Raw genomic sequence first — 27,765 nt, 5'->3', positions numbered from 1 at the left:
GTGTTCACACCATGCGATCCGAGTTTGCAGATCGCACTGCGATATGCGAACTGATCTGGGGGTGTCATTAACATTTCACTGACACTCCCAGCAGTTCGCATAGGGCAGTGTGAACTGCCGCCGGGAGGTATGCGATGCGGGAACCCGCCGCGGATTCGTGGCGTTCCCGCATCGCTCCAGTGTGAACCCAGCCTAATAAGCGATCGTTTTTCTGATCGCTGTATTAGTGTCACAGGTGACGCTAGTTAGGCAGGTAGGTATTTAGGTTCGCCGCAGCTTTTTATAGCGCCAGGGACCCCCATATACTACCGCATAAAGCCCCCTGATTGCCCCCTAGTTAACCCTTTCACCAGTGATCACCATATAACGGTTACAGGTGACTCTGGTTGGTTAGTTATTTTTTTATAGTTTCAGGGCACCCGCCATTTATTACCTAGTCTCACTAGTGTACCCCTAAATTTAGGGGTGTCTACTTTCCAAAATGGGGTCATTTGGGGGGCGTTTGTGCCATCTTGGCATTTTATGGCCTTCAAAACTGTAACGCCCTTAGAAAACCTGAAGGCGGTGCTTGGTTTTCGGGGCCCCGTACGCGGCTAGGCTCCCAAAAAGTCCCACATATGTGGTATCCCCGTACTCAGGAGAAGCAGCAGAATTTATTTTGGGGTGTCATTTCACATATGCCCATGGCATGTGTGAGCAATATATCATTTAGTGACAACTTTGTGAAAAAAAAAAGTTTGTAATTTTCCCGCAACTTGTGGCAAAATATAAAATATTCCATGGACTCAACATGCCTCTCAGCAAATAGCTTGGGGTGTCTACTTTCTAAAATGGGGTCATTTGTGGGGGTTTTGTGCCATCTTTGCATTTTATGGCCTTCAAAACTGTAATAGGTAGTGAGGAGTGAAGTCAAATATTTACGCCCTTAGAAAACCTGAAGGCGGTTCTTGGCTTTTCGGGGCCCCGTACGCGGCTAGGCTCCCAAAAAATCCCACACATGTGGTATCCCCGTACTCAGGAGAAGCAGCAGAATTTATTTTGGGGTGCCATTTCACATATGCCCATAGCATGTGTGGGCAATATATCATTTAGTTACAACTTTGTGTAAAAAAAAAAAAAAAAAATTTTTTTTTTTGTCATTATTCAATCGCTTGAGGCAAAAAAATAAAATATTCAATGGGCTCAACATGCCACTTATCAATTTCCTTAGGGGGTCTACTTTCCAAAATGGGGTCATTTGGGGGGGTTTTGTACTGCCCTGCCATTTTAGCACCTCAAGAAATGAGATAGGCAGTCGTAAACTAAAAGCTGCGTAAATTCCAGAAAACGTACCTTAGTTTGTAGATGTGACAACTTTTGCGCAAACCAATAAATATACAGTTATTGACTTTTTTTTTTTACCAAAGACATGTGGCTGAATACATTTTGGCCTAAATGTATGACTAAAATTGAGTTTATTGGATTTTTCTAATAACAAAAAGTAGAAAATATCATTTTTTTTTTCAAAATTTGCGGTCTTTTTTCCATTTATATCGCAAAAAATAAAAATCGCAGAGGCAATCAAATACCATCAAAAGAAAGCTCTATTTGTGGGAAGAAAAGGACTCAAATTTTGTTTGGGTACAACATTGCATGACCGCGCAATTACCAGTTAAAGCAGCGCAGTGCCAAATTGTAAAAAGACCTCTGGTCATTTACCAGCAAAATGGTCCGGTCTGAAAGTGGTTAAAGGATGTTTTATATGCGGACCGGGCTCGCTCTAAGGCTGCTTTCACACTGGGGCGGGAGCAGCGTCGGCGGTAAAGCGCCGCTATTTTTAGCGGCGCTTTACCGTCGTTTTAGCGGTGGTGTGCGGGCGCTAGCGGGGTGGTTTTAACCCCCGCTAGCGGCCGAAAAGGGGTTAAACCCGCCCGCAAAGCGCCGCTGCAGCGGCGCTTTGCCGGCGGTATTGCCGCGGTGTCCCATTGATTTCAATGGGTAGTAGCGGTATAGGAGCGGTGAATACACCGCTCCTTCACCGCTGCAAAGATGCGGCTTACAGGACTTTTTTCACCGTCCTGCCAGCGCATCGCTCCAGTGTGAAAGCCCTCCGGCTTTCACACTGGAGTTAAAGGGGCCGGTTTTTTTCAGGCGTTACACAGGCGCTATTTTTAGCGCTGTAACGCCTGAATACCGCCCCAGTGTGAAAGCAGCCTTAGTGCTCTTTCTGGCAAAAAGTTTGCTCAGCAGTATCCCATAGAAAGTTCACCAAGAAATAGAGCATGCCTTTGGATTCTACTAGTTCCTCATGTCAGTAAGACCCTTGTGTCCAATGGATGAGATCCTGATATTTAAAGCAGAGTTCCACCCAAAAATGCAACGTCCGCTTTATGGGAAGGTGACCCCCTGACATGCTCCCACTTCTTCCCGGCGCACTGCAGCACCGGAATGGACATCACTTCTCCCCCTTGCCAATCTGGGACATGTCACAGGTCCAAGATTACCCGGCCAGTCACACAGCGCGGTGCACACATGTGCTGTGGGTGCAGGCGCCCAATTACAATACCGGCTCTGCAGAGAGGAGGGGGAGATGAGCGGGCATCGCTTGACCATAAGCCTATAATGAGGCTTACTTGTAGCTACCCCAGATATCGCCTAAACCTGGAGATATCTCCTAAACAGTTTGGGAGATGACCCCTGTATCTGCCCACGTCCTTGGCACACGTGCATTGAAGCAATGTAACGTACGTGCCCTTGCTTCAGTTAGTGTGTTGTACTGGCTGCTCACGCGCAAGTACTTAGGAGTGATGTCATCGCAGCTCCAGCCAATCATAGTGCCAGAGACCGAGATACCCAGAAGGAACTCTGGGAGTGATGTACGAAGACCGCTGTGGAGGCTTCGATCTAAGGTAATTCATAATGAGCTAGTATGCATACTAGCGTATTATGCCTTTTGTCTTGCAGGTTTTTTTTTTTTTTTGTAAGTGGGTTTAAAACAACTTTTAAAGCTTTGTTTATTCAATTGGAAGTGTTCATAAATCATTAAGTAGGCATGAGAAGTCAGGCGGCCCAGAAGAGAATACCTTGGGTGGAACTCCATGTTCCTGCACTGTCTGCAGTCCACATTCCAGGCGTGGAAAATTAGCAGGCGGATGCTCTCCTAGGGCGTGGGCTCTTCACCCAGAGGTGTTCAAAGTGTTCTGCCGAGGCTGGGGAACCCCAGATGTGAATTTTCTAGCATCCAGGTTCAATGCAAAGCTGCAGATTTTTTTTATTTATTTTTTGTACTACATCACAGGGCTCCCACTGCTATGCTTTTCTGGTTTATGGCTAGCTTCAAAAACTGAAGCCTTGCCTGATGGCCAGGGATCATGGGTGGGGTGTGGTTCCTGTGTTTTTTTCTTTTTGGCCAGGTGGCAGCATATAACTCTAATCATAATGAAGAGGAAGATGCCCTGTGTCCTGGCATGTACTCAGAGTAAAGGAACCCAATATACTGATCTCCAACCAAATATATGTGCCCTTGGTGATGATTGTTGGATACATCCTTCTGATTAATTTATATAAAGTTTCATTTAAAAAAAAAAGTATGTTAAATCATTTATTTTTTGTATTTTAAATGTTATATTAGTTATATTAATGTTTTTTTCACAAAATGTCTGGGGATTGTTATTCTAAAACTATTATGTACATCTCAACATACTCTTGTCTCTTTACAGGTTTACTCCAGAGCCAATGACCAAGAACCTTGTGGGTGGTGGCTTGCTAAAGTTCGAATGATGAAAGGGGAGGTAGTTATTGAAATTTTTTCAATTTTTTTTTTTTTATGTATACTAATCCACTGTAGTTATCTGTTGACCTTCACATCCTACTGGTTTAATTGCAAATGTTGTAGTCCCCCCCCCCCAACTCCAGGGCAAGCTTTCGAGGGGTTTACCACCTCAAGACCAAGCAGTACTTGTGCAGGTTCAAGGAAGCATTTTATGCTTGCACTGATGAATTTATTGCTTATGGATTAGTACTCTGATATGTTTGAGGAAACATTTTGTACACAAACTGTATGGTGAAAGAATTGCAATAGAGAAATGAAAGCTTGGTCTGTTATTGAAACCCTACAGACAGTGTTTCCTAATAACATACACTAAGTGAAAAATAAAATTGAAGCTTTACAAAGGTGACATCAAAGACATGCTATGAATGAGAAGTAGAATAATTTGCAGATACTATACCAAGAAAATACTCTGGATACTACTCAAAAAAAAAAAAAAAAAAAAAAAAACTCAACCAACACATCTACACTTTCTAATATCTGTGGCCTGAATGCTAAATCAGAATTCCAAGGTATCTAATGAATGTGCTGAAAATATGGATATAATGGAGAATACAGAAGCATCAGTTTGTCAGATCACAAATTTTCAGAACCGGAAATAACAGTCCTCTCCAAAGGTCATAACATTCTGCCCAAGCACCAAACTGGATCGTATGCAGTTATTCCCAGATATGGAGGATTTCTTTGGAAGATGGGCTCAAGTAATAATAAAATCACCACAACAAAAGGACCCACACCTCCAGCAGAACATAACTGGATAAACATATTAACTTCAGACTGCAAGTTCTACCCCCCTAGCAAAAGAAAACTGTACAATCTTTCACCACTGGAGTAAAAGGTATTACAGGAGTTGTGCAACAAACAGGCTATCCCCACTAAACCAGCAAGGTCCAGTATTTGTGATGAAACAAATACAGGGGTTGGAAATAAATACGGAAACGCAGCATGATTTGCAGATGTGAAAGTGACCACATGTTTAGCATTGAAAGCGGAAGTGATGTTCCATGGGATGGTAGATGGCATGAACATCAAACATACAAAGAACACTAGACACACCAAACTGGATTAATAACAGCTGCGCCTTTTTTGTTGGTTTTCACAAATCTATAAACCATTAACTATTCACTGTAACGCTTTTAAACAATAAATGCATTAAAACTGGAAACGTAATCAGTGGGGCGCTCTTCAAATATCCCTCTGGTGACTGGAAAAGACCCCCCCCCTTTCAGTCTGCCACTTAAATAGTGGTCCCAGGTATTTCTGGAATGTTCTGAGGGGGGAGGGGGATGCGTGTTGTTTCAGGTAACCCTAAATGAACTAAAGGACCCCCCCCCCCCGGACTTCCAGAACATTCCTAATCAGCTGTCCTTGTATGATGAACAAAACCTCCCGTTGAATTGGGTGCTTAAAACACCTCCCGCCACAATCCCATGAGGAATCTTAAAATTCCCCCTTTTCTCACATTCTTTTGCATTCTGCTGTGTGATGGGACACCTAACAGGTGGGAGGCCTCATTTTCATTAGTCACTGTGCACTGCTAGTGATATGGAGTCATGTCAGATCTCATGGAGTTTCAAAGCGGGCATGATGGTTCATAGAGAGCAAGTTGCTGGTGCCTTTGCGACTTAAGTTGCCAATTTGTGGTGTAGAGAGGTACAGTATCGGGTTATGACTGCATATGCAGTTTTTGGGAAAATGTCATCTGATCAGCATAAGCCTGATCAACTGGTATCACATTCCATTATCCACATCCAAGACTTATATTTATCAATTTCCAGGAGAATTCGGGGTGGTCCAACATCCTATTTAGTAACAATTACATTTTTTTTTATTTTTTTTTTTTTATTTTTTTTTTACCTGGTGTTTCCATATTTCTCTTTCATTCATTGATAGACACATCTTCATCTTGACCTTGGGGTTATATCGCCCATTTAGGAGAGGACTAGGCAGAAAGTCTTAAAAACAACACCACTAGCACAGTACTGCCCAGGGGGCGGTCCTACTGGCTATAGCCCCTCACACTGCATTCAGCAGCTCAGTTTTTTTTCCCTGCCTAGTGTAGAAGGACATGGCTCCCGGTGGGACCATTGGTCCTGGGAATTTTTTTTCTCTTTTCTGCATTTTTTGATTCCTGTGATCTACACTCGACAGCCGGGCTTGGTGACAGGCTGGATAATCTAGATCCTGGTAGTCTCCCCAGCCTGGCCATTGAGCATGAGCAGGCCCTAGCTATGCGTTGGGTCGGCCACGACCTCATGCCCTGTCTGGTCCAGGGGTGGCCAAGGAGCTATATGCTCTGGGGCACCCGTGTGACCAGGCTACTGCTGCCTGTGTCAGTGTGCCATGGCCAACAGCCACCCCATACTGTTCGGATGTTGGGTCTGTCTGTGGAATGCATCCAGCAGTCCCTGCAGGAGGGGTAAATTAGGATTCCACCTGTCTCGGCAGGTTGGAGCGGCTGGGCATTCCCTGGAAGGTTGATTAAGGGGGTCTCTCACTCTCCCTTCTCTCCCTGTCCCTTTCCTCCTCCCTCCCCATGCTATAGGCTGCTGTGTGAATGGGCACATGGGGGTGCGGTTGCACGTACCTAGGGTGCCGCTGAGTCCTGGCAGGGGCCTGCGCTGGGTGTTGGGAGTCCGCTTCTCCTCTTGGGTTGTTTGTGCTGTGTTTGACATGTGGGGAGGCCGCCCCCCCCCCCCCCCGTGGCCATTTTCATGAGGACATTGTGCTTCTGTCCTTACGTCCTCGGCCGTGGCACCCAAAAGAGTTGACTTTGCATTCCTTGGACGTGGTCTGGGCTCTGCGGGTGTATCTGTCTGCTACGGCTTGTTTTCGGGCTCGCTGTTTGTATCTGTGGCTCGTCCAAAGATGGCACTGGCGGTCTCATCGGACACCATTTCTTGGTGGATCAGACAGATTGTGGTTCAGGCTTATGCCATAAGGGTGCGGCCACCTCCCTTTGCTGTCACGGCACAACCAGGGCAATTGGTGCCTCCTGGGCTTTCCAACATCAAGCGCCTGCTTCCCAGGTGTGTAAGGCGGTGACTTGGTTGTCCGTTCACACTTTCACAAAATTTTACAAGGTTGATGTGAGTGCATCTTTGGATGCTTGCTTTGGCCGCAAGGTTTTACAGGTGGCTGTTTAAGGTTGCAACTCCTCCGTTGAGGAGCTCTGGTTGTTATGGGTGGAGTTATTGTCTTGCTGTTCCCACCCCTTGTTTTTTTGACACTGCTTGGGGACAACCCTAAGGTCAAGATGAAGATGCTGTGTCCGTCAATGAACTTCAGAGAAAAGGATTTTACGGCGAGTACAAAAATCCTATTTTTTGGCCAACCCCTGTATACACAAGGACAAAAAGGTGTCTTGCAGACTATGCTTTAAAAACTGATCTCAACTCATGATTTTACTCAACTAAGGTCTCATTAAAACAATACCAACCCACATACATTCTGACCTGCATGTGCTGTGTGGGTCACAATTGCCCTGAACCCTCCTTGGTTGTGCAATGTGGGTACCCTAGAAGGCTTTGGCTGGGTGACTGACATATTTCTCTGCGAGAAAGAAGCTGCAAGACCTGAGTTCTGTAGAAAGGCCATTTGACCTCCCCACCCCTAAAAAGTTTTTTTTTATTGTGAAATTGAGTAACGGAGGGAGGAGAAAAATAAAAGCAAGTGATTGAGGGTGAAGGCCTGTTTACACTGTGCAAATAGACAATTGTGGGTATGAATACTCAATGAACAAATCTCAGGCCTTTTTAGAAGATTTTGCTAAAGCTGCTAACTAGAAATGCTGAGTTTCCTGCAAGAAACAACTGTTTTTTGGAACAAGCACCAAAAAATGCATGCCAAAATCCAAATTCTCTTTGACGCAAGAGTCTGCGGACCTTCTTACTTGTATTACCAAGTATGTGTGGTGCGTGTCCCTTTTTTCCCTAGGACTGTCTAGCAGATTTCTTTTTTGCCTTGTGCATCAGCACTGCTTGAACTAGGAGGTAAACCCCTAAAACATTTTACAGCTTGCTGTGTGCCCCTTAAATACTTAACCTGTCCATTGATCCTGCTCTGTGCACTGCTGCTACTCTTCTCTCTGGCCTCTACTTACCGGGACTTGGCTCTTGTGGCTGTCAGTCAAATGTTGAGGTGGGGGCGAGCCACGGTGTATGTCAGTGGACGCACACAGCCCAGCCTGGGATAGAGCCTGTATGGTTTCTCCCATAGCAAGCGGCTTGCTTTGGGGGCAGACACAGATTAGAAATGGAGTGTGCAGGTGGGGACCCCTGAAGCTCTCCTGTTCGAGGCTACTTTGTGCAATACCATTGCACAGAGCAGGTAAATATAACATGTTTGATATTTAAAAAAATATATATATTTCTTTAGAAACGTCGTTTGTGCAAATTTAAAAAATATATTATACAGTACACAACTGTGTCTGTATAGCAAACTGGATATTTTCCACTGTAATTGAAATTGTAAATGTGTGAAAATGTTTTTTTAGTGGTGATTGTAATTTTATTTTTTTAAATGGCTTCATTTTGTTCTATATTTTTAGTTTTATGTTATCGAATATGCTGCTTGTGATGCTACCTACAATGAAATTGTCACATTTGAGCGCCTTCGACCTGTGAATCAGAACAAGCCTGTCACAAAGAATTCTTTTTTTAAATGCATGGTGGACGTACCAGAAGACCTGAGAGAAGCGTAAGTTGTCTCAGCCTTTCTACTGTCCATTTATTTAGTTATGTATTCTGTTTATCTTTTCTTAAATGTAGCATAAGAACCCTTTCACACTTGTGCAACTTTGGACATCGGGGTCAGATGACAAGTCGTACCTCATGATTCCCAATGATAACCATTCATATCTGTGTGACTGCAAGTCGCATCGACTTCAAAGTAGTCACTGTACTTTGGTCTGACTTTGATGCGAGTTGACGTCCATATACCTCATGTTTGCGCAGGCATTCCCTGAAATCGTGGCAAAATCGTGTGACTTTTAAGTTGCAGTAGTATGAAAGGGGCCTTTAACTGTGTTTCTTGAAATTTGTCACACGTTCCAGTGGGGCAATTGTTTTTTTATTGATATACCTAAACTACCACGTGTGAATTAAGCTGTTTACAGAAACTTGAGAACAACAATCACTCAGTGTTTTTTTGACATGCTTCTGCTGAGGGGCAGATTTAATTCTGTAATACAAAGGGAGGGTAAGCTTTGCTGATTGCAGAGCTCTAGTTGTCATGGGGGGGATAATGGACTGTGGCTGAAACATCACTGTACTTGGGCAAAGAGCAGTAGTCCTCTGAAGCTTGCATCCGGGAGAAGACTAGTATGGACTGGCACATGGGCTTTTGTAGAGAACAGTAATCTAATTATAAATTCTAGTATTTTAATCATACAGTTCAGGATATAGGCTTAGTATTTATAGACTCTGGGTTGTAGGCTAGGACCTTCAGGTGGCTGTACACTTTGTTTTAAAAGTTAAAATCTTTTTTTTTTTTTTCTTTTCTTTTCTTTTCTTTTCTTGCATCAGGGGACACAGAGCCATAGTAATAACTATGTGGGTTATATCGGCATATCAGGTGCTGGACACTGGCACGCCCCTTAAGGCATGAACTTCCCCCATATAACCCCTCCCATTACTGGGAGTCTTCAGTTTTTTCGCCAGTGTCGAAGGTTTTGGGCACGTGTAAGGATGTGTGTACTGAGCTCCACGGGCAGTAATCCTTTGAGAGCCAGCCATTCTGACCGGATCAGTTCTGATGTCTCCATAATGGACTAAATGAACGGTATCCCGGTCTCGTCATCCGAAAATGCAAGGTTTTGCTTGCGAATGCTTTTAGAGCTGGGCCCTGGGATCTAGTACTTTTTGGTAGTAAGGCCAATAAAAGTTTACTGGCAGGGTCTTCTTGCAGGTCCAGGATTGCGGGATTACCTCAGTGTACCCCTGTTCCTGAAGGTTTCCTTTCAAGGTCTCGGAGCCTACTGTGAAGGGCGAAGATTGGGTTTTTATTTGACAAACCCTGCTGCGAAGAAAGGTAGGGGAGATAATCTCTCCTTCCATGTATTGTCATGTCTGTGTCACCACTGGAGGCTGTATTGAGCACTCACCATTCTGACGCTTGAAACAGCAGAAGCTCCACTCTCCCCTCCGTTCAAGCCAGCTCAGACCCTCAGGTATGAAGGGGGGTCTGATCACTTCCTGGGCCCCCAGATTGGCGATTTTTATCTATTTGAATGCCAGCCAGCTGCCTCTTGTGCTTTTAAAAAGGGAAAAAAAAATGTTGTGGGCAAGTCGCGGCCATTAGCTGAAAGGAGGATTTACCACTGGGCCCTTTTGTTGAGGTGCAGGAGGCTGGGGATCAGGTAGATCTTCCCAAATATTGGAAGATGCTTATTTTTCCTCTTCAGAGGATCCTAAGAGGGCGGGAGTAGCCGCACAAGTCTGGTGTTTGTCTACTCCCTTGCTTAACCCTTTTGTTGCCTGCCAATTCTTGAGATATCTACCTCTAATAGGGTTCATTTGAACCTCCCCCCACCTGGGGATGTTTTTTCCTATTCATGCATGGCTTATGTATTCTGAATGGGAACATTTCTATGAAAGAAATGGGAGGTTCCAGCTATTAATGCTGCAATCACCTCAGTGAGCAGAGCCTCACATGTACAGTGGATAATGCACTGATGTTAAAGGATCCAGCAAGTTAAGGTTGGATTTTCCTTTAAGGACAAGATGTCTTTTGCAGTTTTGGCTGCAATTGGAGTAGCTCAGTCCATTAACCCTTTAAACGACTGCTCTAGGGGTGCACCGAATGGGTCTTTTGGTGCCGAAACCACACTGAAAATGAAAAATACACTAGGCCGCAAACCGATACCGAAAATGACTCTCTTTATAAATGTATACAGGAGATGGTCAGAGACTGGCGACACGGTGCAGGAGATAAGTGCAGCCAGTGTGTTCTCTCCAGTGCAGGGAAAAGAGAGGAGAGCCGCCTGGTTGACTAGAGCGCTGGGAACATCACACCTTTTAATTTCAATGGCTGTGTGTTCCCCGTCGCGCGCCGTCACATACAGCCCCTCCCCCTTGTCCAGGCACTTTGATAGACGGATCACACGTGGGACGGGTGATCTGTCTATCGGTGTCCTCCTGTTTCCCTGATTCTGTCCCGTCAACCCCCCCCCCCCCCCCCCTTCAGTTGCCATTGCTATGGGACATCCCACATAGTTATTACTATGGCTCTGTGTCCCCCGATGTAAGAAAAGAAAATAGTATTTTTAAAACGGTTTACCTGTAAAATACTTTTCTTTGTACATCAGGGGACACAGAGGTCCCTCCCTTCTTATACACTTTGCTTGGCTACACAACTGAGGACTCCCAGTAATGGGAGGGGTTATATGTGGGAAATTCACACCTTAAGGGGGCGTGCCAGTGTCCAGCACCTAATATGCCGATATAACCCACATAGTTATTACTATGGCTCCATGTCCCCTGATGTACATCAAAGAAAAGGATTTTACAGGTAAGCTGTTTTAAAAATCCTATTTTTTTTTTATTTATTTTTTTGCTAGAAAATTACTTGGAGCCCCAAACATTATATATATATATATAGCAGTTGTTGCAATACTTTGCAAGACCGCTGTGCAAATAAGGTGTGACAAACACTTATTTTTTTTTGGGGGGGGGGGGGGGGGGAGAAATTACCTTATTTTTTTAATTAAAAAAAACACAAAATTTGAAGTTAGCCCATTTTTTTTTTTTTTTAACATTGTGAAAGATGATTTGTGCCGCGTAAATTGATACCCAACATGTCATGCTTCAAAATTGCGCCCGCTCATAGAATGGTGACAAACTTTGACACTTTATTTTTTTATTTTTCATACATCATGGGACACAGAGTGAGGCTAATATTCATTGCCTACTGGGTTATACACCATCTCTAGGTGATTGGACAAAGTCTTAGACAGGAAGTGATCCCCCTATATAACCCCTCCCATACAGGAAGTACATCGGTGTTTGTTTTTTTTTGTTTTTTACCAGTGTCTGCAAGGTGGCTGGGCACGTTTTTGTGGGGTGTCCAGTGATTGTAACAAGCAGTCAAGCTAGCTAGAGGCTGGACCCCTGTTTGCGGTGACCATACATGGGAGTTTTGGGCTAGCTGTGGGTGTTTGCAAGTGTACCTTTTTTGCCTGTGTGTGGCTGTTTTTTTACCTGAGTTATGGTGCACGTTTTGCATTGTTTTGCCATGGCATATGTGCATTCGCAAGAGCGCTGCTGTGCTCAACAGTTTTGGTGGCCATGGCGCACACGGCTTCGCCTTAGGCGTTGTGCGCTCGGAGGTGTGCATGTGCCGTAGTCTAATCTGGGAGCCTGGAGATTCACGTCGTATGCGAAATGCAGCCGGGCCTGTTTGCCAGACCGCGCACAGCCAAGCATGCTGTGCTTCCAGAAGGCAGCTGTGGGATGCTGAACCAGGCATTTGCAGTGGTTCATTTTTCCTTTCCCGGGTCACGTGGGCCACCAGGTGTTGCTTGACAGGCTAAGGTGTTTGGCAGGATTGTTGCACAGGGGCTTGGTGAGCCCCATTAAAGGGTCTCCCTTCTGAGGTGTGTTAATACTACACTCTGGTACTCCTTTTTGTGGCCTGTAAATGTCTTTAAAAAAGGGGAGCGGTACTAACTCTACAGGGACACTAACATTGTGCCTATGTCGTCGGCTCCTGATGAACCTGATTGTATCCCTAGTGTTGCATCCCCTAAAAGACCAGAGGCTTCCAGGCAATCTGAGCCGCTGCGCCTTTCTGGTATTGTGCCTGCAATCAACACTGCTGCTTCTCCCTTATTCACCAAAGATGAACTGTCCTCGACCCTAGCCAAGTGAGAGCGCAGGATTGCTGGCATGATTGCCTCCATCCCGCAGAGTGTCAAGAAGTGTGACAGATCCTGGATGAGTCTGCTTCTGAGCAATCTGGACAAGAAGATATCCAGTTGGTGTCTGCCTCAGTCACAGAGGTTTTTGATCCCGACTCTTGGAGATGGTTTGTTCTGCCTTTTAAGTTGCCTCTTGCAGAGGTTACCGAGCCCCTCTTGTGCTCTTGGGTTCCCTAAGGCCTCTTCAGGCCGCACAGGCATCCCTTTACACCCACTGTTGGAATAGGCGGTGTATGCTGACTGGGAGCATCCTGACAGGATTTTTGTTCCTCCTGAAGAGGTTTTTTCCTTTTTTATAGCCCATGAATAAATAGTTCATTAAGAAGTGGAGCATGTCAGCCGTAGATGTAGCAGTCTCTTCCTTGAACAAAAATGTAACTTGTCCGGTGGATAATGCACAGGGCTTGAAAGACCCTGTTGACAAGAAACCGGAGTCATTATTAAAGGCTTCCTTTTCTTTGGCCAGTTCAGCTATTCAACCAGCTGTTGCAGCAATTGGTATCTGACAAGTACATAAAGGATCAGGTCAGACGGCCTGAAAGGCCTAACCATGAGGATGATCTTGCTGAAAATAAGACAGATATTCCTCAAACACTATGTTTTTTCTGTTGATGCAGCAGGTTTCTTATTTGGCTCTCGTCTTTACATATGCGCAGACCTTTGGCTTAAGGACTGGTCAGCCGAGCTTATTGGTAAAAAGTTATTGGCAGGTTTCCCCTTTTTCATGGGGAACTTTTGATGATTTAGACAAATATATTGAAAAGATTTCCAGAGGGAAGAGTTCTCTACTTCCGGTGAAGAGAAGCACCAGGCGGCGTCCTCCGTTTTAAAACCTCAGAGACTGCTTCCTCAGGTGTCTTGGCACCAAGACAGTTCCGCCGCCAACAAAGCACAAGAGCCAGGAGCAAGCCGCAAAACTAGGGCCAGAAAAAGCCCTGGGTCCAAAGCTCTTCTAAACCTGGCACCAAGCCTCCCCTCAAGACCAGCTCGAAGTCTGACGTATTTAGGTCTGATTCTAGATGCAGTCCAAGCAAGGGTATTTTTGTCCTGAAGGATCAGATGCATCAGATAAGGGGAACCAGACCACCCTCCATTCGGCTCTGTATGAGTCTTCTATGAAGGATGGTGTCCTCTTTTCGAGGCAGTGCCCTATGCCCAGTTCCATTCCAGGCCTTATACAACAAGATATCTTGTTGGCTTGGAACAGGAGTGTACAAGCCCTGGATTATCCAATGTTCTTATCTACTGGGGCACGCTTAAGCCTAAATTGGTGGTTCTTCGATCAGAACTTTGCGAAAGGGAAGATTGATCCTTCCCGGTAACTTGGAGAGTACTGACCACAGATGCCAGTCTCTCAAGCTGGGGAGCAACCCTAGAGGGGCTCAGAGCTCAGGGGAAACTGTCAAGGACAGAACAGATCCTGCCCATCAACGTCCTGGAGTTACAGGCAGTACATCTGAAAAGTGGAGCTTCAGGACTGCCCTATCTGAGTTCAGTCCGACAATGCCAATGCAGCGGCCTATATAAACCACCAGGGGTCATTCAGCTCTGAAGGAAGTGAATCGCATACTAGCCTGGGCAGAGAAACATGTGCCGATTCTATCGACATTTCATATCCTGGAAGTAGAGAACTGCAAAACAGATTATCTCCGCAGCCAGCAGATCTGCCCGGGTGAAATGGTCCCTACACCCAGGGGGTGTTCCAGGAAATTTGCCAGCGTTTGGGATAGCCAGGGGTCGATCTATTGGCATTGAGGTTCAACAACAAGCTACAGCAGTTTGTGTCCCGAACAAGGGATCCTCTTGCAATCGGGGCAGATGCTTTGGTAGTTCCATGGAGCCAGTACTCCCTGGTTTATGCTTTTCCCCCTGGTCCCTCTCTTTCCATATTTGTTACGCAGGATTCAGAGAGGGGGTTCTAGTCATTCTGGTGGCACCAGCCTGGCCCAGAAGGCCTTGGTTCCCAGAGATTGTGAGACTGACAATAGACGGGCCATGGACGCTTCCACGTCACCCCGATCTACTGTCTCAAGGTCCTATATTCCACCCCAATATACAGTCTGTAAATTTGATGGCATGGCTAGGCTGTTGAAGCCAGGGTGTTGAAGGACCGTGGCATCTCTGGACCAGGGGTGTCTAGCCTAGTGAATGCTAGAAAAGCTGTCACTAGGAAGATCAATCATGAGGTCTGGAAGGCTTTTTTATATTGCTAGGTGTGAAGCCAGAAAATGGCATCCTTGGAAATACGTGATTGGGAGAATTCTCTCTTCTACAGTCAGCTGTGGAAATCAGATTTGGCTTTGAGTACAATCAAATGTCAGATTTTGGCCCTGTCAGTATTCTTCCAAAGGCCTTTAGTCTCCCATTCGCTGGTCCGAACCTTTATGCAGGCGGCAACTCATTTGCTTCCCCGCATTAGGTCACCTATGTGTCTTTGGAACTTGAACTTGGTGTGGTCTGTTACAAAAACAACCATTTGAGCCTATCATGGATATTCTATTAGACTTGCTGTCACGCAAGCTAGCATTCCTGATGGCCATCGCCTCGGCTGGTCTGAAACTTAAAGCTCCTCCCTTTGGGGTGAGAGCTCATTCTACCAGGGGTGTAGGAACCTCCTGGGCTTTTCACCATCAGGTGTCTGGCTCAGATTTGTAAGGCTGCTACCTGGTCTTTGGTGCATACATTCACAAAAGGCTATTGCTCTCCCCTCCCTTTTTTTATTTATTTATTTTTTTTTTTATTCAGGATTCAGTGCTTGCTACAAAACTGATGTACTTTTCTGTATGGGAGAGTTTATATAGGGGATCACTTCCTGTCTAAGACTTTGTCTACCAGTGTTCATTCACCTGGAGATGGCATATAACCCAGTAGGTAATGAATATAAGCCTAACTCTGTGTCCCATGATGTACTCAAAGAAAAGGATTTTACAGGTAAGCATGTCGAAAAAATCCTATTTTTTTTTTTTTTTTCTCACAAAGCCTTATATTCTTTAAAAAAAAATGAAGCTTTTTGTGAACCAAAGTAGTTTATCTGGGTAACCTTGCCAGTGATGTGCACATGCGTGAACTGGCTTTTATTTTTTATTTTGTGTAAAAGTCTCACACATGTGGTATCGCCAGACTCGGGAGTAATAGAATGTGTTTTGGGGTGTAATTTGTGGTATGCATATGCTGTGTGTGAGAAATAACCTGATAATATGACAATTTTATGGGGGAAAAAAAATCTTGATTTGCAAAGAAATGTGGGGAAAAAATGACAACTTCAAAAAACACCTCTTACTAAATACCTTGGAATGTCTCCTTTCCAAAAAGGGGTCATTTGGGGGGTATTTGTACTCTTCTGGCATGTTGGGGTCTCAAGAAATGAGACAGGCTGTCAGTACTTCAGGTGTGATCAATTTTCAGATATTGGCACCATAGCTTGTGGACTCTCTAACTTTCACGAAGACCAAATAAAATCCACCAATTTGTACTTATTTTTACCAAAGATATGTAGTAGTATAAATTTTGCCCAAAATTTATGAAGAAAAATTAGTAATCTGCTAAATTTTATAACAAAGAAAAATTATTTTTTTTACGGAATTTTCAGTCTTTTTTTTTTTTCTTTTATAGCACAAAAAATAAAAACCCAGCGCTGATTAAATACCACCAAAAAGCTTTTTTTTGTGTGGGGAAAAAAGGACAAAAATTTCATATGGGTACAGTGTTGCATGACTGAGTAATTGTCATTCAAAGTGCGAGAGCACCGAAAGCTGGTCTGGTTATTAACCGGTTCCCGACCAGCGCACGACGATGTACGTCGACAGAATGGCACGGGCAGGCATATTGGCGTACATGTACGTCCAATCTTCAATGCCGCCCTGCCATCGGGAGCGCGCCGGCGCACTCCCGCGCTGGTCGGGACCCCCGTGAGTCCGGTCGCGGGACCCGCGGACTCGATCGCCGCGGGCATACCCGCGATCGTCTCACGGGACGGCTGAATGGAGGAAATGCCGTGTAAACAGCATTTCTCCATTCTGCCTAGCAACTAGTGACGCTGATCTCTGCTCCATGTGATTGGAGCAGAGATCAGTGTTCACTAAATGAAAGCCCAACCCCCCCACAGTTAGTAACACACCCCTAGGAACACTTAACCCCTACACTGCCACCCACTGGTTAACCCCTTCACTGCCAGTGTCATTTACACAGGAATCACTGCATTTATATAGCAGTGATTACTGTATAATGACAATGGTCCCAAAAATGTGTCAAAAATGTCCGATGGGTCCCCCACAATGTCGCAGTCACAATAAAAATCGCTGATCGCCGCCATTACTAGTAAAAAAAAAATAATAAAAAATTATTAATAAAAAATTATTAATAAAAAAGCTATAAAACTATCCCTATTTTGTAAACGCTATAACTTTTGCGCAAACCAATCAATCGCTAATTGCGATTTTTTTATTTTTTATTTTTTTTTACCAAAAATATGTAGAAGAATACGTATCGGCCTAAACTGAGGGGAAAAAAATGTTTTTTTATATATTTTTGGGGGATATTTATTATAACAAAGTAAAAAATAATGCATTTTTTTTTCAAAATTGTCGCTCTACTTTTGTTTATAGCGCAAAAAATAAAAACCGCAGGGGTGATCAAATACCACCAAAAGAAAGCTCTATTTGTGGGAAAAAAAGACGTCAATTTTGTTTGGGAGCCACGTTGCACGACCGCGCAATTGTCAGTTAAAGCGACACAGTGCCGAATTGCAAAAAGTGGTCTGGTCTTTGAACAGCAAAATGGTCCGGTCTGTAAGTGGTTAAGGGTGTTTAAGTGCCCAGTGTTTAAACTTTTTTTTTTTTTTTTTTTTTTTTTTTTTCTAGAAACACTTTTTTTTCCCTAACACCCTAGAGAATAAAATGGCGGTTGTTGCAATACTTTCTGATAGTTTTTAAATTAAAAAAGACAACGGTAAAGTTAGCCCAATTTTTTTTTTATATTGTGAAAGATAATGCTTCACCGAGTAAATTGATACCTGACATGTCGCGCTTCAAAATTGCACCAGCTCATGGAATGGTGACAAACTTTTACCCTTAAATCTCCATAGGTGACTTTTAAAAACATTCTACAGGTTGCATGTTTTCAGTTACAGAAGAGGTCTAGGGCTAGAATTATTGCTCTCGCTCTGATTGCGGCGATGCCTCGTGTGGTTTGAACACAGTTTTCATATGCGGTTGCTACTCATGTATGCGTTCGCTTCTGCACACGAGCTCGGAGGGATGGGGCACGTTTTTTACCTTTTTTTAATTTTACAGTTTTAAAAAATAAAAATAAATTCTTATTTTTATTCTTATTACAAGAAATTTAAACATCCCTTGTAATAGAAAAAAAGCATAACAGGGCCTCTTAAAGATGAAATCTGGGGTCAAAAAGACTTCGGATCTCATATTTACACTAAAACGCAAAAAAAAAATGTAATTTAAAAAAAAAAGGCCCTTTTAAGAGCTATGGGCGGAAGTGAAATTTTGACGTTGCTTCCGCCCTGCAGTGTCATGGAAGACGGGTGGGGGGCCATCTTTCCCTCACTCATCTCCATGCACAGCCACCGAGAGGGCTGGGTCGCTTCTGCCGACGGGCTCCGGTAAGCGGCTGAGGGCACTGGAACGAGGGGGGAGGGGGACCTCTCACGTCACTGATAAGTGACCTTGCAGCGAATCCACCGCAGAGACCACTTTTATCTTGTAGCCGACCGAACACAGGGATACCGGGGTTATGGCAGCTAGCTGCTGCCATAGCAACAATATCTGTCCTCAAAATCAGGATGTGCATCCACGTTCAGCAACTAGTTAAGGTTACGTTTAATCTCCATGTCATTACACAGGGGCCGTAGCAAAGCTTTACACCACCAGGAAATAACTCCCAGCATTGTCTTTTTTTTGCTTGTGCCCATATTTGAACTGGCCTCTCTGGTGAGCCTTTTGTGCCTTAATGCACAAATTATAGCGTGTACAATTGCGATACAAGTCGTATTGCATTTGAATGTTATTAAAAATCACCTTTCCTTTTCAGTCTGCAGCTCTATAATTTTCTATAAATGCAAAGCAATATGGCTACACGGAGTTCTGTACTCAGAATGTGTACGACCACGCTCCAGAAACCTAATTTCCTGCTTGTGGCTAACTTTCCTCATACATTTTCCCCATAGTCTACTTAACCACTTCCCACCCGGCCAATGCACATATACGGCCGGGTGGGAGCCGTCTACTCCTGATAGGACGTTCAGGAACGTCCATCAGGAGGAGCGGGATCGCGCGCGTGCGTGCCCGCGCAGCGGCGCAATCCCGATGCGCCCGTGTCACCGGGACACGGCGCATCTCAGATCGGCAGGAGGGCTCTGTGATTGGCCCTCCTGATCACATGACGGCCGTGTCCAATCACGGCCGTCATGTGATGTAAACAAACAGCCGGTTGCTAGGCAATCGGCTCCTCCTCTCCTCACACAGAAGTCATCGCTGAGGAGAGGAGAGCAGATTGCTGCAGCCGGCTGATGATCAGTGAGTATGAGCTGTTTTTTACAGCTTTTTACTCACTGATCTTCAGTCTAGTGTAAACACACAACACACCACACAGTGTAAACACAGTCCCCACATATGTCCCCATAACACACATGTCCCCAAAACATACATGTCCCCAAAAAATAAAAACACATGTCCCTAATAATAAAAACATGTCCCCCACATATGTCCCACTAAAATCACTTGTCCCAATGATTATCTGCACACATATGTACGTGATCACCTGCACACATGTACATGATCATTTGCGTACATATGTCCGTGATCACACAAACCAATTATTATACACTTAACGGAATTTTTTTTACCAAAAACATGTAGCAGAATACATTTTGGCTTAAATTTATGACAAAATTTGATTTTATTGGATTTCTTTTAAAATAGAAAAAAGAAAATATTGTTTTTTTTTCCAAATTTCCGCATTTTGCGCTTATATCGCAAAAAATAAAAAATGGAGTCGTGAATAAATACCACCAAAATAAAGCTCTATTTGTGCGAACAAAATGATAAAAATTTCATTTGGGTACAGTGTAGTATGACCGCGCAATTGTCACTGAAAGCGCTAGAGTGATGAAAGCTGAAAATTGGGCTGGGAAGGAAGGGGGCGAAAGTGCCCTGTATTGTAGTGGTTAAGATACTTTCAGATTTAGTCAGATTTCAGGCATCCCCTGCAACAAAAATGTAATTCTTGGTGAGATACTTCTAATAGGAACACGTCTAAAGGGGTGCAAGCTCTGCAGATTTCCTCATTAATGCTCTGCAGCTGCACAGCTGACTGATAATTATGAAACAACTCCCATTAGACCCATTAAGCACAGATGCACAGACACACATGGATATTCAGAATAACTTTAAGCTTTAACCAAAAAGGGAGTTCCACTTAGATGAGCTGAACGGAAGTTCAGTCCGTCTCTCCCTGGCTGCAACCTCCTGGGACATGTCACAGGTCCCAGGAGGCTGTGGGTCCACTTAGTGCATGCATAACTTGTGCAATTGGTAACTAGCTGTGAAGCCACAGGAAGTCGCAGCCAGTTTCTCACAAGCAAAGTGGCAGTTCCGTGGACAGAGGCTGTTGAAGAAATGGCTCAGGCAATAACATTGCTGGATCCTTGGGCGAGTAAGTGTCTTTTAGCAAGTCAGCAGCTACCGTATTTTTAGCTGCTGACATATTTTATTTTTTTCTGCCCGTAGCTCGCTTTTAATATTGAATGTCTGCATTTTATCCAAATGCACCTCGAAGATATTTCAAGTAAAATGTTTTCACTATGTTTGTCTGTCATTGTTTGCTATTCGTAAAAAAATCTTTCCTACATCAAGTTTTTTTTAATATACCGGAGATTGTGGACCAAAGTGTGATTCACATTTCACTACCATTACTAAACTGAGGTAGAATATTTGTGTTACCACAGCTTGTTTTGAGATGTGTTACTGGATTTCTAGCAATTTTATTTACTGTTCTGGTACCAATATTACATTAAAGTGGATAAAAACTATATACTCTACTATCAAAGATTAATGCAAACAACCAGAGATACCAACTCTTTGCTCTCAGTATATGCAAACTTTGTTTAACCACTTCAGGACCCCCGTATTGCCAATGTACGTCAACACAATGGCACAGGCAGGCACAATCACGTAGATGTACGTGCCTGCCTTCCAGCGGGTGGGGGGTCCGATCGGACCCCCTCCCGTTGGATACGACGGTCCGGTTCGCTCCAGGAGCGCTCCGTGATGAGGGGATGGCCGTTGGTTTTCGGCCACCCCCTCCACCCTTTCACCCCCTTTCACCAGCGATCACAGTATAAGTGTCACTGGTGACGCTGGTTAGCCAGTTAGTTATTTAGGTTCCCCGGCAGGTTTTTATATAGCGCCAGGGACCCCCATATACTACCTAATAAAAATTTGAACCCCCTGATTGCCCCTAGTTAACCCTTTCACCACTGATCACCGTATAAGTGTTACGGGTGACTCTGGTTAGTTTGTTTTTTATAGCATCAGGGCACCCACCATTTATTACCCAATAAAGGTTTAACCCCCTGATCACCCGGCGGGTGATATCAATTAGGTTTTAGGGTCAGGGTCTGCGTCGCCCCAGGCAGCGCTAGGTTAGTGCCAGTACCGCTAACACCCACACGCAAAGCATACACCTCCCGTAGTGCTATAGAATCTGAACAGATCAATATCTGATCAGATCTATACTAGCGTCCCCAGCAGTTTAGGGTTCCAAAAAAACGCATTGTTAGCGGGATCAGCCCAGATACCTGCTAGCACCTGCGTTTTGCCCCTCTGCCCAGCCCACCTAAGTGCAGTATCGATCGATCACTGTCACTTACAAAACACTAAACACATAACTGCAGCGATCGCAGAGTCAGGCCTGATCCCTGCCATCGCTAACAGGTTTTGTGGTAGCATTTTATATTTAAATCCGGAAGGCAGTGCTTGGTTTTTGGGGTCCCGTACGTAGCTAGGCTCCCAAAAAGTCCCCCACATGTGGTATCCCCGTAGTCGGGAGAAGCAGCAGAATTTATTTTGGGGTGTAATGTGACTTCTGCCCATAGCATGTGTGAGCAATATATCATTTAGTGACAACTTTGTGCAAAAAAAAAAAAGTTTGTAATATTCCCGCAACTTTTGGCAAAATATAAAATATTCCATGGACTCAACATGCCTCTCAGTAAATAGCTTGGGGTGTCTACTTTCCAAAATGGGGTCATTTGGGGGGGGTTTGTGCTATTTTGGCATTTTATGGCCTTCGAAACTGTGATAGGTAGTGAGGAGTTAAATCAAAAATTTGCACCCTTAGAAATCCTGAAGGTGGTGATTGGTTTTCGGGGTGCCGTGCGCGACTAGACTCCCAAAAAGTCCCACACATGTGGTATCCCCATACTCGGGAGAAGTAGCGGAATATATTTTGGGGTGCAATTCCACATATAACCATGGCATGTGTGAGCAATATATCATTTAGTGACAACTTTTTGTAAAAAAATGTTTTCTTTTTTTTTGTTGTCATTATTCAATCCCTTAGGACAAAAAAAATAAATATTCAATGGGCTCAACATACCCATCAGCAATTTCCTTGGGGTGTCTACTTTCCAAAATGGGGTCATTTGGGGGGGATTTTTACTGCCCTGCCATTTTAGCACCTCAAGAAATGAGATCGGCAGTCAGAAATTAAAAGCTGTGTAAATTCCAGAAAATGTACTCTAGTTTGTAGACGCTATAACTTTTGCGCAAACCAAAAAATCTACGCTTATTGACATTTTTTTTTACTAAAGATTGAGTACTGAAGAAGGCTGAATAAATTTTGCCCTCAATGTATGACTAAAATTTTGTTTATTCGATTTTTCTTATAACAAAAAGAAGAAAATATCTTTTTTTTTTTTCAAAATTTTCGCTCTTTTTCCATTTATATCGCAAAAAAAAAAATCGCAGAGTCAATCAAATACCATCAAAAGAAAGCTCTATTTGTGGGAAGAAAAGGACGCAAATTTCGTTTGGGTGCAATATTGCATGACCGCCCAATTACCTGTTAAAGCAGCGCAGTGCGAAATTGCAAAAAGACCTCTGGTCCTTAAGGTGTTTATTGGTCCGGAGCTGAAGTGGTTAAAAAGTTAACGCTTTGGTCACATTTCTACCACTGCACTGTTAGTCCGAAGTTTGGATGCTTCACTTGACCAGTGATGAGGTGTGGGAGGGAGCTAGGCAAAGATCTGACTTTTTCTGTGTTTGTATTGGCGTATTCTGTACATTAACTCTTCAGGAGGTCCTGTTAAACTTTGACGATACCTGAACTTTGTGCAAGCAGGGTTGCCTGCATTATTAATTTCACAGTAGTTCATATTCTTTACTACAGGTATACTTTAAAGTTGCATGTTTTCCTAAACATCCTTTGTTTTAAATTACACAGGTGTGCCAGTGAGGCTGTGCATAAAGAATTCAAGAAAGCTGTAGGAGCATGCCGTGTGTATTTTAATGCAGAATCTAATCAATTAATTATCTTGGTAAGGATGCATGTTTACTTGTTTTATGAAGCCAGTATGTGAAGTGGACCTATGCTTGAACATTTAAACCTATATTGTAAAAATTTAGCTCAAGTATACTAAAGAAATTAAGTTATTTTTGGGAAAGTTGGCCTCTGGGCTCTCTTACATGCTATTGACATGGCATTATTGCTTTGGTCTCTGCTAAGGTAGCCTAAAGGAATTAAGTTTGAGCTAGCCATTTGAAGGCTCTTCATAAACTCTAGTCCTCTGTTGGCAGAGACCATGTTTTATATAGTATTTTAAACCTTTCATACCGGAGGGTAAAATAAATCCTAAAGCCTGAGCACAATTTTGAAGCTTTGACATGTATTACTAAAACTGTACATATTGCATTTACTTGTGTATCGAAGTGTGTTATAGTGATGGAAAAAAGTATTTGATCCCTTGCTGATTTTGTATCCAGAAAAAATGCATTTAAAGATTCTATAAATAGATTTTCATTTTAACATCTTAAGGACAGCCTCACGCCGATGTACATCGGCAGAATGGCACGGCTGGGCACAAGCACGTACAGGTACGTTGCCCTTTAAGTGCCTAGCCGTGGGTCGTGAGCGCGCTGCAGGCGGCTCACTCGCGACCCAGTCCTGAGCTCTGTGACTGTGCCCGTGTGACCCACGGACCCGATCGCCGCCAGTGTCCTACGATCGGGTCACAGAGCTGAAGAACGAGGAGAGGTAAACAAACATCTCCTTGTGCTTCCTACTGAGGCTGTCACTGATCGTCTGTTCCCTGTTATAGGGAAAGATGGTCAGTGACGTATAAGTATTTGATCCCCTATCAATCAGCAAGATTCTGGCTCCCTGGTGTCTTCTATAAGGTAACAAGCTGAAATAAGGAGCACTCTCTTAAAGGGAGTGCTCCTAATCTCAGCTTGTTACCTGTGTAAGACACCTGTCCACAGAAGCAATCGGATTATAATCTCTCCACCATGGCCAAGGCCAAAGAGCTGTCCAAGGATGTCAGGGACAAGATTGTAGACCCACAAGGCTGGAATGGGCTACAAGACCATCGCCAAGCAGCTTGGTGAGAGGGTGACAACAGCTGGGGCGATTATTTGCAAATGGAAGAAACACAAAATGAATGACAATCTCCCTCGGCCTGGGGCTCCATGCAAGATCTCACCTCGTGGAGTTTCAGTAATCATGAAAACAGTGAGGAATCAGCCCAGAACTACACAGAAGAAATCTTGTCAATGATCTCAGGGCAGCTGAGACCAAAGTCACCAAGAAAACAATTGGTAACACACTACGCCATGAAGGACTGAAATACTGCGGTGCCCACAAGGTCCACCTGCTTAAGAAATCACATGTACAGGCCCATCTGAAGTTTGCTAATGAACAGCTGAATGATTCAGAGGAGAACTGGGTGAAAGTGTTGTGGTCAGATGAGACCAAAATCAAGCTCTTTGGCATTAACTCAACTCGCTGTGTTTGACGGAGGAGGAATGCTGCCTATGACCCCAAGAACGCCATCCCCGCTGTCAAACATGGAGGTGGAATCATTGTGCTTTGGGGGTGTTTTTCTGCTAAGGGGTCAGGACAACTTCACCGCGTCCAAGGGGTGATGGACGAGGCCATGTACCGTCAAATCTTGGATGAGCATCTCCTTCCATCAGCCAGGGTATTGAAAATGGGTCGTGGATGGGTATTCCAGCAGGACAATTAACGAAAACCCGCGGCCAAGGCAACAAAGGAGTGGCTCAAGAAGCACATGAAGGTCCTAGAGTGAAGTGGCCTATCCAGTCTCCAGACCTTGATCCCATAGAAAATTTGTGGAGGAAGCTGAAGATTTGAGTTGGGCTGGGTCCACACCACAGCACGGAGCAGCTCATAGCAGGGGTCCGGTGCATCACAGTTTTCAGGTCTGATTTCAGCCCGAATATTTGGCTGAATTTGGACCTGAAATGGACCAGAAGATGCACAGGACTCCTGTGCAATTCACTCCGGGGATGTGTCAACGGGCTCCATAGAGAGTCGGTCACAATCTCCTGACATCTGAATTGGATGCTGGGAAACCCGTATCCAATTTGCATAGTGTGAACCCAGCTTTACCAAATGTAAGCCTTGAAACCTTAATGACTTGGAGAGGATCTGAAAAGAGGAGTGGGGCAAAATCCTTCCTGAGATGTGTGCAAACCTGGTGGCCAACTACAAGAAACCTCTGATTGCCAACAAAGGTTTTGCCACCAATTACTGTGTCATGTTTTGCGAAGGGGTCAAATACTTATTTCACTCATTAAAATGCAAATCAATTTCTAACTTTTTTGAATTTGCGTTTTTCCAGATACTTTTGTTCTGTCTCTCATTGGTAAAATAAACCTTCCATTAAAATTAGACTGGTCATTTATTTTTCAGTGGGCAAATGTACAAAATTGGCAGGGGATCGAATACTTTTTTCCTTGCTGTACCTTGTTTTTTTATTTTTCTCCCAGTACAAATTGGGCTTTATTGCTTGCTGTTGCCATAGCGTACCTTCAAAGAACCCAAAATAAATTTTCTTGCGCCTGATGTTTGTTGTATGTAAACATAATAGGGCCCAGAAACAATAGTGCGCGTTTTTTTTTTTTTTTTTTTTTTTTTAATCCTACCTAAAATACTGATCCTGACCTTAAAATCCCAGCCTCTGACTTTGACACTGAACTAGATCATACCCTGATCTTGGCTATTGTATCTTAAAAATAATTTATATTTTTATTTTTTATTTTTTAACGCGCTCTTTACTTTTCTCCTCTAGCAAGGAGAAAAGATGCAATGTACCCTTTTCTCCATTTTTTATTTTTTTTTAAGAGGAAAAAACTACACGGTGGCGTATGCAGTGACTGATCACTGTGATCAGAAGCAATAACTGTGATTGGGTGATCTTGGGCTGGGCCTCCTGGTTTGCATTGGTGCGAGTGCCTGTGCTGGGAATGCGCTGTACAGTGTTTTATCGGCACAGTGGCGCATATATGCAGCCACACAAATAGACCCAGTTCCATGGTGCTTCATATATGCATACGCTTTGTTAGAAAGGGTTTAGTATTGGTGAAGAAGATTACATTGCCATTGTATGAGGTTCAGTGAAATCTCCAATACTGACCTTTTTTGCAAGTTTTCCAACCTACACATTACACTTATGAAAGGCAAACACAAAGGTAAATATGGTATATTTTGGTGAGCACTTATTTTGAATTATTGAAGTGTTTATCTTTAAGTGAATTTTTATATTTTGCAAGTATGCTGTTATATGTCTGATATATTAAAGTAAATTTACAGATTTGGCCACTCCAGAGCTTTCAGTATAGTGACTCCTCTCTGTGATATGAGATCAGCCACATAGGTAGTGCACTGTTTTAAAGGAAGGGAAGTTGGCTGACTTCTAGAATGAAGGCTGCAGTGGAAAAACAAGGGTTTGCCTATAAGCACTTGACAGTAAGCAGGCTGCATATCAAATAAGCACATTTTAACTGCTTATTGTTCATATGCAGTATATTTACATTTTGTAAAGCATTAACATAGTTTTATACAATTGTTTGCATAAAGTTGACGTGTTTAAAAAATACTTAAAATTGCACAGTATTGCACTGTCTCTAGGAAATTACTATTACTAGAAGTAGTTACATGAACTTGCTGTTTTTACTCATTTGCAGCTAACATAAGACACTTATGTGTTTTTATTTTCTTTCTCACATTGAGTATTTGTATTTTATTTAAAGTCTGCAAGTGAATCAACGGTGAAGCGGGTAAATATACTAAGTGACATGCACTTGCGCAGTATTCGCACAAAACTGATGCTTATGTCAAGAAATGAAGAAGCCACCAAACATTTAGAAGTAAGTTTTTTTTTTTTTTTTTTTTTTTTTTTTTTTTTTTTTTTTTTTGCCTTTTGATATAACACACTATGATTTTCTCACTTGTCATTACCTGGATCCTCTGAGTGGGTAGTATCTGAACAAAGCTAGGTCCTCTGAGTGAGTATCTGAACTGTGCAGAAAACCCCACCCTGTAGGCGGGGGGGGGGGGGGGGGGAAACTCCACCCAGTAGGCGGAAAAATTAAGATCCATGTTAAGGTTTTAACATTTAACAGTGAGATTCATGTTTGTATTGTGTGTTGCTAAGTAACTTTTATTGTTTCTAGTGTACAAAGCAACTTGCAGCTGCATTTCACGAAGAATTTGTTGTCCGAGAAGATTTAATGGGACTGGCAATAGGTACACATGGAAACAACATTCAGCAAGCCAGGAAGGTTCCAGGTATTACAGCTATCGAGTTAGAAGAAGACAGTGGGACTTTTCGAATCTATGGTGAGGTTAGTATCTCTTTTTCTTTGGTCCCTTTATAATAATTTCATAACTTTTATTTTTTATTTTTTTAATGGCCTTTGGGAAAAATTTCAGACTGCTACTTTAAACGTGATTTTGTTAACTTTTTTTTTTTTTTTTTTTTTACCACTTCAGCCCAGTAAGA

General features: G+C 43.5%; 1 protein-coding gene across 2 annotated transcripts in view; it reads left to right on the top strand.

Moving 5' to 3' along the window:
• FXR1 (FMR1 autosomal homolog 1) overlaps positions 1–27,765 on the top strand; it is a 96,411-nt gene that overhangs the window by 45,003 nt on the left and 23,643 nt on the right. For both annotated transcript variants that reach the window (XM_077487908.1, XM_077487909.1), the window contains exons 4-8: positions 3,699–3,770; positions 8,358–8,506; positions 23,184–23,277; positions 27,014–27,130; positions 27,437–27,607. In XM_077487908.1, coding sequence (XP_077344034.1) covers positions 3,699–3,770; positions 8,358–8,506; positions 23,184–23,277; positions 27,014–27,130; positions 27,437–27,607 — 603 coding nt within the window. The remainder of the gene's footprint in view (positions 1–3,698; positions 3,771–8,357; positions 8,507–23,183; positions 23,278–27,013; positions 27,131–27,436; positions 27,608–27,765) is intronic.

The sequence above is a fragment of the Lithobates pipiens genome, unplaced genomic scaffold, assembly GCF_037356315.1.
Source record: "Lithobates pipiens isolate NorthernLeopardFrog02 unplaced genomic scaffold, aLitPip1_a1.2 Scaffold_18, whole genome shotgun sequence".
In the NCBI taxonomy this organism is placed as follows: domain Eukaryota; kingdom Metazoa; phylum Chordata; class Amphibia; order Anura; family Ranidae; genus Lithobates; species Lithobates pipiens.
The sequence above is the reverse complement of the archived record's forward strand: the minus strand, read 5'-3'. Positions and strand labels throughout refer to the sequence as shown.